Source organism: Meriones unguiculatus, chromosome 3 (genome assembly GCF_030254825.1).
Source record: "Meriones unguiculatus strain TT.TT164.6M chromosome 3, Bangor_MerUng_6.1, whole genome shotgun sequence".
Classification (NCBI taxonomy): domain Eukaryota; kingdom Metazoa; phylum Chordata; class Mammalia; order Rodentia; family Muridae; genus Meriones; species Meriones unguiculatus.
In genome coordinates, this window is record NC_083351.1 from 69,188,762 (window position 1) to 69,205,092 (window position 16,331).

The window sequence follows — 16,331 nt, forward strand, 5'->3', positions numbered from 1 at the left end:
ACACGGACCTAGAAGGTCTTTGGAAATGATCTCTTGCCAGAGCAGCCATGTTCTGAATTAAAATTCCTTTACAGTGTTATAATGATATTGTTAGGGAATATATAATTTTCAAAAGTAAACTAGGCTAATTAGGGACTAGAAACAACAACAACAACAAAACCTTGACGTTTGTGTTTCAGACAAAATTTTATTGGCCCTATTTTAGTATGCTTAGACATGATGTGTTTATGGTTTTAAAAAGAAGTGCCATAAATTAGCACAGCTTGATAATATAGTCCCCATGATCATCTCCTTCATCCATATCTGTCAAACCATCTTCTGACTTAAATGTAGTTCTCAAGAAAGGTTCTTGGCATGGAAGGGAATATACAGTGTCATTGGCAAACACAGAATAGTTATTTCATTGGTGGTATTTTTTCAATACACAAGAACGTAACGTTTTGGTTAACCAATCAGCCATACAGTGCCGCTTGGCTTGAAGCATCAGTTCCCAGGCTTCAGGAGACCAGACCAACCAGGCAGACATCCTGATTTAGAAGCTTTCAAGCTCTCAATCATCATAAACGCAATGAAGAGGTTGATGGTGACTACCGTCCTTCCCAGGAATAGAAGCACACACATGAACACACAGGCAAACCAACGCAAGCTTCCATGGTTCCACGCCAAGTCAGGTTGGCAACTAACCGCACACTGTTGGCAACTTCTGTTTTTCACTCCTGTTTTCTCTTAACACACTGCCTCTCTCCATTAGTCCCTTCTTCTGGTTAAATATACCTTAACCATGTAATTTATGTAAATAAATTGGCTTAATTTCATTCTGCAACTCCAGCTTCTCAAAGATAATTTAACTCTCCTAATTTCTTTTTCATATATAGTTTGAAGAAAATGCTCTGGACTACGAAATGTTTAAAATGATTTTTTTAAAAATAAAAATTAGTTTTGATGAGTTAAGATGTTTAGAATGGCTATGTGCTTTCTCAGCCCTAGTGCATGGAAGGAGCCAACTGAGAGCAAGTGAAACCAGGCAACAAATACGCTGAAAACCAGGTTTTAGATTTTCACTTATGCTCAATTCAACAGATCAAGTCCTCTGGGGACAGGATACAAACCCCATACTGAGAATTTATTTCCAGAAGTTTGGCTTGGCTGGTGTTTTCCACCTTGAGGTTTAAGGTCCTATCTTTAGGACACCCAGAGCTTCTTCGTAATGGCAGTAACAAGTAGTATGGGCTTCCCGGCCTTCCTCCCTCTAGGATTTTTAACTTCTTTTAGAACACCACCCCTGCTCTTCTAGTAAATCCCACATGACAGGACAGGCTGAGGAAAAGTAGGAAAGCGGAGCCATGGAAACCGAGTGGGGGAAACGTGCGAGCGCGAGGGTGGTTGGAGGAGAAGGAACACTCCCCTGGCGACGGCGGCGGCGCGGGGTGCTCCTCGGGTGACGTCACGCGTCCGGTGACGTCACGGCCGTGACACGCGGGTGACGCCGTTGCCGCGGCGACTCCCCGTCGTCTCCGCCCCCTGCCCCCGAGCCCCCCCCCAGGTCCCCTCAGGCTGGGCTGCGCCGGGGGCCGCCGGCGGGTTCCTGCGGTGGCCTCCGCCCCGGCCGCTCCGCCCACGCCCCCCGCGCCTCCGCGCCCGCCTCCGCCCGCCCTGCGCCTCCCTTCCCCCTCCCCGCCCCGCGGCGGCCGCTCGGCCCGGCTTGCGCTTCGAAGATGGCGGCGCTGAGTGGCGGCGGTGGCAGCGGCAGCGGCGGCGGCGGCGGCGGCGGCGGCGGTGGCGGCGGCGGCGGCGGCAGCGGCGGCGGCGGTGGCGGCGGCGGCGACGCCGAGCAGGGCCAGGCTCTGTTCAATGGAGACATGGAGCCCGAGGCCGGCGCTGGCGCCGCGGCCTCTTCGGCTGCGGACCCGGCCATTCCTGAAGAGGTGAGTGGCGGCCCCATCCTCCCCCACCGAGTGCCTGCGCGGCGGGGGCTCCGCGGGCCGGTGTTCATGCGAGGGACCGAGAGGGAGCCCCGGCTCTGCCTGGCGGCCGGCGGGGAGGTGGGTATCGACCCGGTGTCCCCCTTCGTCTCGCCGCTCCTCGCTACGTAAACACACTCGGTGGCCCAGAGGGGTTCCCCGGCCCCCGCCCAGATGGGGTTGGGGCAGCGGGGCAGAGCTGGAGCCTTTCCGTAGGGGGCGAAACTCTGGGTTGGCGAGAAGGTCACGCCTGGCCGAGGTTTCCAGCCCTGCATCCCTGAGATGTTTTCATTCTTGCTAGCCGGCAGGGACGGCGTCGAGGATGGAGCCGGGCAGGACCCCTGGATCCCCTAGCCCTAGGAGCTGCCGTGTGTGCTCGCTCCCTGGCCGTGGGGATGACGGAGCGCATCTCTCTCTACTCTTCCTCGCTATCTTCCTTTGGCAGGCTCTTGTCCCCTTCCCACTTTTCTACTTGTTTGCTCTTTTGGCCGGTTTTGCCTAGGGGATGATTTTGGGGTAGCCTTTACTTTTTCAGCCCCCGATTTTACTGCTCCCGAAGCTTTTCCCATCCTGGTGTCTGATCCCCAAATAATAATGTTTGTCAGTGCTCCCATGCCGACCCGTACCCTCTCTCCCTCTCTGCCACCCTCATCCACCACCCGGTTCATTTCGCACTTGTACCTACTTGCTTCTAACCTTAGCTGCCACTGAAGAGCAGTTTTGCGTCTCTCTTGCCCCAGTCCTCTCGAGGCCCCCTCCATTCCACTGCCCCCTCACACCGTAATATGTTGTTATCTTCACAAATCCTTTTGGACACTTTGGGAGGTACTCGCTCCCTGAACCCCAGTGTTGTCAATTCCATCAGGTTTCACTTGGCTCTTTCCTTCCTTGCCCTGCTGGTTGATGTGGGTCAGTATTCGCGGCTCTTTGTTGATATCCTTCGTGGTTTTTTGTTTTTAGTGGGTATAATTGATTTGTTTTTCGTCCCATTTTTTCGTCTTTCGTGTTTACCTGCCTTTAGTACTTGCTCCTCTTAAGCCTGTCTTTGCATCATTCGACTTATTACGTTGTCAAATTAATTTATTCTTTTTTTTTCTGTATGTAAAACGTAACACATTTACTATTTGGGTATTGCATCACGTAAAAAATACCATGTTTTACAAACACTTTAGATTAGTGTGACTTAATTTTGTTGATTTTGCTTACAGATAAACCTGCTACTTAAGTTTCCCAATTCTCATACTACCTCCTTTCTTATCTCTGCAATATTCTTTTTCCTGCTTCATTATATTTGCTTGGGAAATTCATCCGCTACTCTTGATATATCATTAGCAATCTGTTCACAATGTTTGTTTTCCACCCTTTGGTGCCTTCTCTGCCCAAAATGTGTTTAGGGAGTCTAAATTTCTCACATTTTCCCCCTATTTACTTCGAAATAATTCCAACTTCCAGTTTGAATGTATGCTCAGGTTAGTTTCCATTTGCGGTTCTTTATTTCCCCCAGCTTCTTCGATTCCAGGGGTAAAGCCTCTTCCCTTCATCCATTTCCCAGTTCAGTCTGTTTCCCTTATCCCTAGTTACCATTCATTCTGTCTTGTTTCCTGGCTTTTGGTACTTAACTTACTGAAGCTTCCTCTTGTCTTCCACACCTCCACATTCCTTCTTATTTATAAACAACTTTGTTCCGTTGACATGGAAATTTATTTTTAGGATACATTGTTTTTAATGGAGAAATGCTAGGGGTCACATCTGCTGTCTCTTTTCTCCAGGAATCGGATATGCCTTTGTCTTATTAGGCACAGGTGTCCCTCGGCTTCACTTTACTCTGCGGTGATGTAGGTTTTCTTGAATTCGTGATGTAGGTTTTCTTGAGTTGTGTAGCTGTGTGAGGACTGTGATAGAGGTATAGGCAGATTAATGGGTAGGAGTGAAACAACGATAATTCTCTGATATGACACTAATTTGAGAACTTTGTTTCAGAGTTATTAGAATAGTTTGCATTTCTGTATGGAAGAGTTTGTTACTTACTTGAGGGAGCTAGAGCACTTGGACTTCTTACCTTGCTCCACCTCCCCCACTTCTTTCTGAAGTTGTGACTATTAGGGCTAAAACTTTTATGTTTGGCACTTTCTGGGCACTTCCGATGTACCAGTGCTTGAGGACCTCTATGTTATATGAAGTCAAATTAAACCGCCAATAAGTGAAGGCATGTTCCTATCTCCTGAAACTGCATTCTTTATTTAGTTAAACGACAGATGTTTCCCATTGCCCCTCTCCCAGGGTCTAATGTTTGGTGATGAATAGTTGTCCTCTTCTATAAAAGATGATAAATACATTGGATTGGGGGAGATTATGATGAGAAGTGCACCTCTGTTGACTATAGATACAAATATTACACATAACAGTGAGTTCTGTCAGGAGGTAGTATCATGCGGCCCGGGCTTGTCGGGAACTCAGCGAGCGGCTGAGGCTGCAGTAGCACTCCAGGTCCTTCTGCACTACCCCCTAAGTGCTGGGAGTGCCCCTGTTCCTAGCAAGAAGTAATCTTAAATTTAAAGTTGACATTAAGTCAGAGAAAACTGAAGTGTACTGTGGCCTTTTAGTTGAACTGTCTTCTTAAGAACTTAAAGGACTATCTTTAATTATTAAGTACATGGAAATATGAAAAGTTCTCTGTGTGTGTAATGACATTTGATTCTAAATTTTTATTTTACCTGAGTTTAAAGAAGATTTGTCAGAGAGAAAGTTCAGCTGCACCAAAATTAATTACCAAGTGAAAGCATGTCCATTATTGAGAAATTAGAAGAGGACAAAAGTGTCCATGATGTATAATTGTTGTAAGCATTTGCATGTTTTATAACTAGTCTTTTTTTTTATGCTTGTGTAATACATTTTGTATATAGATTTGCAACTCTTGAAACAATAGTACAGAAAACTTGTGTATCCCTAGATAAAGTATGATTTAACTGATAACTTATTTGGACATTAGGTTATTACTATTTTTTAAAAAATGCTGTCATTAATCATCTTCAACATAGAATGCAGATAGTGGTATGTAAAAGTATCTTGGAGAATAAACATATTTCATGGCCTGTTTTTGTATTACTTTTTATATTCCCAAAATAAAATATTCTGATAAATGACAAGAATTTACTAAATGTTTATTAAGTGTATTATAATTTTGCTACTAAGCATTTAATTCTGACCATTTATATTTCCTTAGTGATACTTTCTTCCTGTGACCATATGGTATGACATGGTACATGCTATAATATTACCAGATGATTAATAATAAATGCATTTATTATTTAAAATGTGTGATACCAAAGTGTGATATTTACTATCTCTTCCTTTCATGCTGTGTTTCTAGAGAAGAGTTTCTTGAAACTGTAATGAAATTAGAATTGTAGTTTCTGTTTTCAAGAACTCTTAGCCAGTCTTGGATAAACTAAATAATTATAATAATGCATTGGCTGGGGAATATCCTAGGATGGGATCTACTTTATAATGAGGCCCACTGTATTAAAATACATCTTTGTGAACCCTGCTGGGTAAGGTTGCATCATACCTGTGAAAAATGGTATTCTCACTAAGGTAGGACAGCGCATGTGCAGAAAGTTTTAGCTTTTGCTATTAATACTTGTTTGTATATATGCAAAGATTTACTTTGGAGAGGGAAGCTATAAAGTAGCTGTTTGTCTTCAGTATATCTATGTTCCTACCTTTCATAACCCTTTTCTTTTTCCTGACTTAACATCTTCCTTTAGGCATTCATTCATCCTTTTATTTAAAAAAAAATTATCTTATATCAGTTGCTTTATGCTGGCAATCTATTGTAAGTCAACTAAAAGGAATGTTGGACTAGATGTTTGCTGTATGGAATGTCTTAAATGTAACTGCAGATTTGATTTAATTGTGTTTGGAGGCCAGAAAAATTACAGCAGTACAACACACTAGAGCAATCAGACTTTTCTTGTTTTTCTTTCCTCCATTTTACTGATTGGGACTAACAGGTTTGATAGCCGCTGGAAAGCCTTGTTCTTTGAGTGACAAGTAAGAAAGTGTTGTCTTACTGTGCTTTGGTGTTTTCTAAGACTTGTTACCTACCAAGTCACACAATAGGGCAACTGCTTATTATTCTTTCCCCCTTTATCTCCAACCATAAAATTGCTTTCTCCTACAGAGCTAAGAAGTGCATTTTGTTTCATTGACAACTTAATTTAAGCGAGTACTTAGTGAATGCTTGTCATAATCTCCTTCATTTAAAAAATATTCTTTGCTCCCGTTTCTGGATTCCTATGTTAAATTCCTGTTAAGATAAGCCTCTTTGTCAGCAGCTCCTACTAGATTTTGTCTTCCTGAGAAGTTCAACTGTTTGCAGCTCTTTCTTCTTTTCCCCTTGCCTGGTTCACCTATGTTGATTCTTCTGTAATGCCCCAATTATAAATAATTATAGAACTTCTGAAATCAAAACAAGTAGGCCTGTTTGGGAGCTTTTCTAGTTTTTGAGGTCATGCTGTGCTTTCTTTATCATAGTGCCAGAGATAACTTCATGTTAGTATAACAAGACATGCATTCTCATTGGTTCACACATTCCTTCTTTAAATATTTCATTAATGCATTGACATATTCTGGAAGGTGGTTTTTAAAAGATTTTCAGTCTTTATTAACATAATTTACTATCATACTTATGAGCCATTAAGTCAGGAACAATTTAACAGTTTATAACAAACTTTAAGCAGTTATTTTTTTTTCTTTCCCTCTACTATTAGCTTGTATTCTATGTTTTCTCTTGATCTTTATTTTTGTTTTGTTTTGTTTTGTTTGTTTTGTTTGAGACATGGTTTCTCTGTGTAGTCCTGGCTCTCCTGGAACTCACTCTGTAGACCTGGCTGGCCTCTGTCTCCCAAGTGCTGGGATTAAAGGCAGGCACCACCACTGGCAGGCTTTCTCTTGATCTTTAAAAAAAATAATAAGTAACCATCTTGTTATTATTGTTACTTCCAATATCAAGACTATCAGCTATCTAGTATAAAGAAATTGATGCCCTATAATTTTACATTCCTTCCTGGGCCCCGAGAATGCCATTATTCAGAATGTAAAAATTGAAATTGTTCTGAACTCATCTAGCTTTATTTCTTCTGGAAGCTCAGTAATATCAAATGAAACCTCATTTTTGTTCTTACTATGCAGCTGTAATTATTGACAGTACTTTTGGAGAAGATGTATCATAGTGTGAAGGTTTTCCAATAACTCCAGAGCTATATTGGTTTACCAGTGAGCCCCTGGGATTCTATTGTCTCGCCTTCCAGCATTGGCAGGTGCTGGGAATCCAAACTCAAGAATTTTACTGTTGCCCTAGCCCCAGGATTACTTTAAGGAGTTCTTGGTAGTACAGCTTTCTGATGATGTATAAGGAATTTAATACCCATTTAAAAATATCATATTTTCTATGAATGCAAAATAGTTGTCTTTGTAAATGTTTTGGTGGGTTTTTTTTTTGTGTGTGTTAAAAGTACTATTTTGCTGGGTATGGTGGTGCATACCTTTAATCTCAACCCTCATGAGACAGAGGCAGGCAGATCTCTGAGTTCGAGGCCATCTTGCTCTATACAGCCAAGTTCCAGGACAACCAGAGCTATATAAGAGTGACCCTGTCTGAAGAAAAACAAAACACAATTACTGTTTTAATTACTTTTAAATAACTAAATTAATTGGTTTTGCTTTTGTTTCTTTTTGGGGTGGGACATGAGCATGTGAGGAGAGGGTGAACAGAGAGCTTTTTGCATGTTATAAGGGCACAGTTTGCAATGAGCTGTACCACAGCCTCATTCCCCCATTCTCATTCTCATTCTCATTCTCATTCTACTTCCAGAGAGCATCAGATAGGGACTAGATTACAGTTCAGAGAAACCAGTAGTCCTTACATGGGTGTTCTAAAGCTATTGGGAGTATCCATTTCTCTTAGTTTTTACATGGTTGCCTGTATTTCATCCATAGATTCTTCCTACACATGGCTTCTCATATTAGCAGAAAGTTACACAATTGCAAATAAGTTTATTTATATTAATACATAATTCATTCACTGCAAGCTTTCTGCTGACATCTCATGATCTTCCCCATCCCTCTGTATGCTGTGCACTGAACTTTTGTTAATCCAAAGGTGTTAAGTTATGTGGTTTACAGGACTGGTATGAGAATAAAGTGAGATAATGAATATGTAAAAACTATCACAAAAATATAGTACTATTATTTTTTTCTGCTGATTTGCAAGACAAAAGGTAAATACATTTAAGACTTCTTCTAGAAATTGTAGTTGTATGTTTGTTTTAAAAGAAATCCAGTGACAGACTTAACATAGGCTCTAGTTATGAAATTTTGAGAGTCCTTATGATTGACTTAAAACTGCATGTTGACTTTATTTTGTTAATGTCGTCTTGAAACTACCTTTGCAGAAACATGAAGTGGCAGTATATTGACTTACTGGATAAACAGTTCAAAGATAAGAGGATTAATGTGATAGTACAAGGGCTATTATGTTTTTGTGGGCAAGTGATAAACATGACTTTGCTTAGGCATTTTTTTATAATTTATTTTTTATTTATTGTTCATTGGTGGTTTGCTTGCGTGAATTTCTGTGTGGGGCTGTCAGAAGGCCTGGAACTGGAATTACAGACAGGCCTGAGCTGTCATGTGGGTGTTGGGAATTGAACCTTCGTCCTCTAGAAGTGCAGTCAGTGCTCTTAACTGCTGAGCCATTTCTCCTGCCCCTACTCAAGTTTTCTTAAATCTGTGCTACATTGCTGGTTTTTGCACTGAGGTTTTTTTCATAGAACAATAGTTATTCATATATTCAGTAAATACTTATAAATAGTACTTTATAAGTTTGGGAATATATTTCTTTTTTTTAAAGATTTATTTATTTATTATGTATACAATGTGTGTTTGCATGTATACCTGCACACCAGAAGAAGGCACCAGATTTCATTTTAGATGGTTGTGAGCCACCATGTGGTTGCTGGGAATTGAACTCCTGACCCCTGGAAGAGCAGCCAATGCTCTTAACCTCTGAGCCATCTCTCCAGCCCTGGGAATATATTTCAAAACAAAAATCTGTAATCTTTTTGTAGTCTACTTTCTGGCAGAGAGGTACATAATGGGATTTGTGGAGGAACAAATAAACCATAAGTAGACAAAAAGAAAATTTGTAGGCTGCCTGTTAGGTAGCACACTTGTGACCAGCCACCAGGAGGTGGGGTAAGAGAAGCTCCTTATTCAAGGCTGTCAGTGACAGCTTGAGGCAGTTTGAGGCCAGCTGGTACTACCTGAGACCTGTGTCGAAAACAAAATAAAACAAAACAAAAACCCATCCAAAAAACAAAAGAAATTAAGAAATTATTTCTTGAAAAAATTTTTAGATTTACATGTATGAGTGTTTTGCCTGAATGTATATATGTGTGTACCATGTGTTGGATCCCCTGGGACCAGAGTTAAGGTTGGTTCTGAGCCATTATGTTGTTGCTTGGAATCAAACCTGTGTCTCCGCAAGAGCAACAGAAACTCTTACCCACTGAGCTAACTCTTCAGGCTTTCTTTTTAAATTGTTTTAGATAGAGTCTCACTATGTAATTACAACTGTCTTAGGACTTGTGCTTTGTAACACAAGCTGTCCTTGAACTTAAGATAGTCCTGCCTCAGCCTCTTGAGTGCTGGGGCTAACATGCACTGTCAGGCCTGGCTTCAAAAGAAAATTATATATAGTATGTTTGAAGGTAATAAATGCTGTGGACAATTTCAAGGAAAGCAGAGTAGGCCTGGGAGAGATAGGCTGAAACTTAAAACAGAACAAGGTAGACCTCAGTTTTAGAAGGTGGCATTTGAACAAAAACTTCAAGAGGTCAGGAGAATGTAGAATGAGAATGCATTCATTGTAGAACTAATGAATTTGTGTGAGGAATGTACCGTGCTTATTTAAGACGTAGCAAGAGGCTAGAGTTGCTAGAGTAGCCAAAAGAACTGAAAGCCTGTAGGAGATGAAATTCCAGAGGGCTTGAGGCTTGGAGTTTAACAATTTAAAGGAAAAGCCCTATTTAGGATTTCAGTAGCCACAAACCTGATCTCATAGGTTTGTGTTTACTTTTCATGTGTGTATGCATATGCTCATGTCTATATGTGGAAGCCAAAGGTTGATTTCAGCTGTCTTCCTTAATTTCTGTCCACTTTTTTTTTTTTTTTTTTTTGAGCTAAGATGTCTTAGTGAACCTGGAACTTACTCATTTGGCTAGACTGTCTAGCCAGCAAAGCTTCAGGAATCCTCCTGTCTGTTTGTTATTGGGAGCATGCCATCATGCCTTTTACATAGGTGTTGGCAGTCTGAACTTAAGTTTTCATGCTTGCATGGCAAGTACTTTATCAACTAAGCTATCTCCCCAGCCCTCACATCTTAACAGGAACACTTTGGTTACAGTGTAGAGAATAGACTTTAAGGGACAAGGTAGAAGCAAGAGAACCATGGAGGACAGAATAGTAGCAGGAGAACAGAGAAGGGCTCAGATGGATGGCTTGAAAGTAGATCAAATCTGATGCTTCTTACCATGCCCCCAGAAACAGTGCTGGTGATTTAACTCAAGGCTTTGTACATTCTAGAAATACTGAGCCACATTCTAAACCCTTGGATTTGTTCACTGGATATGAAGTACTGAAGAAAGAGATGTCAAAAGGAAGGAGAAAACCCAGGTCAGGAATTCATTGTAGGGGATGCTATTAGAGGCAGATGGCAAATGCTAAGATTTTGAATAAGTAATTGGATTTGGTTCTATGTATCTATGTATCTATCGATCTATCTATCTGTCTGTCTATCATGTATCTAATGTGCACTGGTGTTGCCTGAATGTATGTTTGTGGGTGTCAAATCTTGGAGTTACAGACAGTTCTGAGCTGCCATGTAGATGCTGGGAATTGAACCTGGGTTTGAGCCGTATCCGCAAGTAATTGAATTTGTGACTGTGGAGGTTGAAATGAGGCCCTGGGGCAAACACTTTTGTTTGTTTGTTCGCTTGTTTTCGAGACAAGGTTTCTCTGTGAGACTTGGCTGTCCTGGACTGGCTTTGTAGACCAGTCTGGCTTCCGAGACTCCGCCTGCCTCTGCCAATGCTGGGATTACAGGTATGCGCCACCAAGCCTGGCTGAAAGCACTGTTTCTGATAGTCATATTTTATTTTCCTTCTCATACACAGCAAGGTAGCATTTCTACTTTGTAGTTAGGTTAGTATGATCAAAGGATTGAGTTCTAGCTAGTAGAATATGGACACAAATGATGTGTACCAATTCTATATCTGGCACATATAAATATCCTCTATTCTAGCTGGGCATTGGTGGTGCATACCTTTAATCCCAGCACTTGGGAGGCAGAGGCAGGCAGATTTCTTGAGTTCGAGGGCAGCCTGGTCTACAAAGTAAGTCCACAACAGCCAAGGCTACACAGAGAAACCGTCTTGGAAAACCAAAACCAAACCAAACCAAAACTAAATATCCTTTATTCTGTATCGTGCTTCCCCCTACCCTGCTGGAACTGAAATGATTAGCTATGATAGCTATTATACTTTTATTCCAAGACATGTTATAAATGATAAATTGTCAAACAGCCTAAGTTCCCAAATGAATGTGGAAATATAGACCATTCTGATAACCTGTTGAACTACCTACTACTGTTATAAAACTAAGAAATGAAAAAAAAAGAAAAAAGAAAACTAAGAAATGGACCCAATTGTGCTTGAGTCCTTACACCATTTGGGTATTACAGCAGTGGTGACATAATCAGAGGACCATTTCAGTACTTTGGTACTATGCTGTTTGAACCCTCCATCTTTCAAAATTGCAAGTCAAATAAACCTTTTTACCTTATAAATTCTTCAGTCTCAGGTATAGATAGATAGATAGATATACACACACATATACATATCACAAAATAGATTAAGAGATCAAGAAGTGGATCATAACAAGTGAGGAAAGTAGAATCAAGAAATTATATTTTAAATTGCAATTAATTATTTTTGTTTTGTTTTGTTTTGCTTTGTCCATCCTGCCACTTACTCTGTAGATCAGGCTGGCCTCAAATTCAAAGAGATCTGCCTCCCTCTGCTTCCTGAGTGCTGGGATTAAAGGAGTGTGTCCAGACTAATTTAATTTTTAAAGGTTTTTGAGAGAGAGAATTGTTATATAGTTCAAGTTGACCTCAGACTCATAATCTCCTTCCTTATCCTTGGCATTGGAATTGTAGCATGTGTTCTCATATTAATCTCAAGCAAAACATTTTTTTTGATGGTGAGAATCATAAAGGTGTAAGATACTAGAAACGAAACATTAGATACATTATGGTAGAATAACACCACAGAGCACTGATAGTAAGTGCTACTGTGCAGTGGATGTTGTGGCTCGTGGTCTGTTTTGTTTCAGGCTTTTTGCTCTACAGTGTAGTGAAAAGTTTCATCCCAGAGTGGGATTATGATGTTTCAGGAGAGAAGTGTGTTTTGTGTGTGTGTGTGTGTGTGTGTGTGTGTGTGTGAAGTTCAGCACCATACAGGAGAGAGGGGATTGGGGACAAGTAGTAAAACTGGTGGACAGTGTTAACTTGTAGAAGCTGGGCAGCACTCTTGGCTTCCTACCTTTTGGTGTCTGTACAGTTGAATGTAACTTGACAAGGCAGTTTAAACACTTGGTGAGTCACTGTCATTTTGACTCAAATAATTATTGGGAGCTAGAACATGAATTATGACTGCCTGAAGTATCGATAACCCTTCTGCTCTGGATTTGAGCTAAGTTTTGGATTTGAGAGACTTAGTGACTGATTTTTTTTTTTTTTTAGAGCAATCCTGTGCTGGATGTGATAGTGCACACCTTAAATACCAGCATTCTTGGGGGTAGATGCAGGTAGATTTCTTTGAGTTCAAGGCTAGCCTGGTCTATGAAGTGAGTTCCAGGACAGGCAGGACTACATGGAGGAAAAGAAAAGAAAAAGAAATCCTGTGGTTTTTTTTTTTGTTTTGTTTTTGTTTTTTAATGTAGAATGGCATCCTTATCATTGCAGTTTGACTTTTATGTTGTGTTAGTGAAGCGGTTTCTACTCTGTACTTTTTTAACACTACAAATTTTACTTGTTTTTGTTTACACTTTCCTTATTGCCTGAAATACAACCCCCCTTCCACCCCTCTCGCTTCCCTCCAAACCACCCACGCTTCACTGACCTACCATATATGCAGGAACTATCCTTGATTTCTTTCTAAGGACCAATTAGGTGCTTTTGCTTTGTGCTTTGATAGCATCTTGTATCATTTTACCCACCATATTGCAAGGTTTTCTTGATATCATGAGCTTCCTCTAGACTAGCATCTGTCAATCAGAGTCAGACTTTCCATGACGTTGAAAATGTTTTTTGTTGTCCAGTGGTAAGCTGTTGTTCATTCAGTATGCCTGGCAGCACTGAGGTACCAGATCTATTTAATTTTCAGATTAAACTGTCTCATGCAGTGAGTAGCTGTTCGATCAGAGCTTTGGTAGACCATTTTATTTCATTGCAGTTGCATTTTTTTAGGTTTTAAACTGTGTGGCTGTAGAGGTTAAGTTCTGTAATGGTTGGAGTTTTCTGCTCCTTTAAGGCTGAAAACTTGCTGTTGTAAGAGGTTCAGATTTCTTTTAAAATTGTTTTTTGCCATTCTCTGCTGGTGTGTGACACATGCCTGTAATCTTAGCAACAGGAGAAGAATTAGACAGGAGGATTTTAAATTTCATACCAACCTATGCTATATACAAAGTAAGTTTCATACCCATCCTGTGTTATCCAACAATTCCCTGTCTCAAAACAAAAAGGTTCTTGGATTGGTAGAATAGCTTAGTTGAGGACCTGAGGACCTGAGTTTGGTTCCCCAGAACTCAATTTAAGTACACAATCTTTCAGAGGATCTAGGTTCACTTTACCAGAAATTGTGTCCAAGCAGCTTACAACCACCTCTAACTCTAACACAGGGGGATTTACCACCCCCTTCTGGCTTCCAAGGGTACCATCACTCAGGGGCATACACACCCAGACATACATACATATTTAAAAATAAGTCTTTTTGTAAAAGCCAGGTGTGGTTGTTTGCATCCCAACACTGAGGATGCAGACAAAGGTGGATCTTTGAGACTCACCAGCCAGCTAGCCCACTAGGCAATCTCTGGAACAGTGAGCAACTCTGTCTCAGAGGGAGGAAAAAAAAAGTGAATGATGCCTGAGGAATAACACTTGAATTTGGCCTATGAACACATCCAAAAGAGTTCTTTCCACTTTAGAAAATTTCAGAATTGATGCGACTGAAACATTTTACATGTGAATGAATGTGAAGTAATAACCGTTAATAACCAAAGTGACTTTTTGTCTGGGTACATGAAGCTCTCATTTATCATAGTTTCCTGTACGTTTTCTACATGTTTTCTAACAAACTCATCTTTCCCATAATTAATAGTAGAGTTGGCATTAATAGATATTACTAGCTTTTAAAATTGCATTTTGCAACCAGGTACAATGGTACATGCCTATAATCCCAGCACTTGGGGAAGCAGAGACAGGTGGAGTTCGAGTCCAGTCAGGTCTACAAAATGAGTCTAGGACAGCTAGGGCTACAGAGAGAAACCCTGTTTGAAAAACAAAACAAAAATTTAGTAAAATTGCATCTAGCTAAATTATTTTTGAAATAGGATTTACAGGGGAGAAATTGATTTTCTGTTTTTATAATGGTGGACTGTGTTTTATTTTAGACTCTGTCTCATGTAGCCTAAGCTGTCCTTAACTTACTGTTTAGCTGAATAGCTTAAGTTCTTCCTCCTGAGTACTGAGTAGGAATGTTATTTTAAAAGGAAAGAAAAAAAAAGAAGGAAAAGTTTTGAAGATCTGAAAAGACAGCAAAAAAATTGCTCAGCCAAATTCTAGGAAAAAGCAAGACCCCCCCAGAATAAGTAGATGGAGTAGCTTTTGTCTTAAGAGCAGAGTGCTGGTTAGTTTTTGTCACCTTGACACAAGCTATAGTCATCTGAGAAGAAGAAAGCTCAACTGAGAAAATGCTCCCATCAGACTGGCTACATGGAGAAACCTTGTCTCAAAACAAAAAACAAACAAACAAAAAAAAAAAAAAAAAGAAAGAAAGAAAAAAGAAAAACCAAGTCTATGCCCAGACTGATCATAGTAAAACAATAAGGAGAAATCCTAAAAGCAGTCAAAGAAAAGAAAACTCTCCTTCAAAGAAGCAACCCTGGGGTCAGTGCAATGGGCTCAGCAAGTAAAGGCACTTGCTACCAAGCCTGAACTTGGTGGAAGAGGACTGGTTCTTCATTTTGTTCTCTAACCTCCTCATACCTACCATGGAAGCACGTGTCTCCTTCTACACACACGCAATAAATAAAGTAATGAAGCAACTATAGACAAACAATTGCCAATTCTAGAGGCACAAATAAAAAAGTAGTTCAATAAACTGTCAGCCTTTTGAAAAGAAATTATGACATACATAATTAAAGTAAAATGACTGAAGTGCTAAATGGGGTGAAGAGCAAAAGAGTGGCAAAAAGAGGTTTATGCCCTGAAATCAGTGTTAACTACATAAAGATACACAGAAGAAGGCGGTTTCCAAGAGATGTACAGGTTATCCGGGTAACTCCTTCTAATCAAAGTTGCACTGTGCGCTGAAGATCTTGTCCTTTCGTAGGACAAGAAAATAATACGTTAAAAAATAAACAGGAGAATTGGAAAGGTGGCAAAGTACTTACCCAGGCCCTGGGTTCAGTCCTGTTACCAGAAAAGAGCGGGAGAAAAGAATAGTGTAGGAGATGAAGATCACAAAAGCATAGAGGAGAGGTAGATTTGGGAGTTTCTACCCAATGGAAGATCAGAATTTAAGTGAGTCTCAGTTTTGTTTTTTTTTCCATAGCATCTGTAGCAAGTCAGTTATATTTCATAGTAAGACAATTTCTTTGTTAAATATCTGTAGTGTTGATAAATATACCTCTAAATGTGGAACACAGATATGCCTTTTTAAATTCATGTCTCTAGTTCTGCTATCCCAATTTAGTCTTCTGGAATATCACAGAATACATTTTCTCTTCTGGTCTCATATTTCTGCCCTCTCATTATTTAACAGGTGAGATACCCATGCAAATCTCTAGATGCTCCTTGACACTAGTTACTTGGAGTTGGCCTTCGTGTGTATATGTATCCAGGTCACCCCAGCTCCAAACTAAAAATACCTCTGCTTGACTTTGTTCCTGTCTTTTTTTTTTTTTTTTTTTCTTTTTTTAATAACATGAAAATGGAGCTGAGGATGTTGCACATGCCAGGCTGGGCCT

At 40.4% G+C, this 16,331-nt stretch overlaps 1 protein-coding gene across 9 annotated transcripts in view; it reads left to right on the forward strand.

Moving 5' to 3' along the window:
* Nucleotides 1-1,542: 1,542 nt before the first annotated feature.
* The window catches only part of Braf (B-Raf proto-oncogene, serine/threonine kinase), a 130,150-nt gene continuing 115,361 nt past the window's right edge, over nucleotides 1,543-16,331 (forward strand). For 2 of the 9 annotated variants that reach the window (XM_060380141.1, XM_021632119.2), the window contains exon 1: nucleotides 1,545-1,925. In XM_060380141.1, coding sequence (XP_060236124.1) covers nucleotides 1,716-1,925 — 210 coding nt within the window. In that variant the 5' untranslated portion in view covers nucleotides 1,545-1,715. Of the gene's footprint in view, nucleotides 1,926-16,331 lie in introns of all 9 variants that reach the window. The other 7 variants (XM_060380144.1, XM_060380142.1, XM_060380145.1 and 4 more) reach the window with 5 other exon arrangements.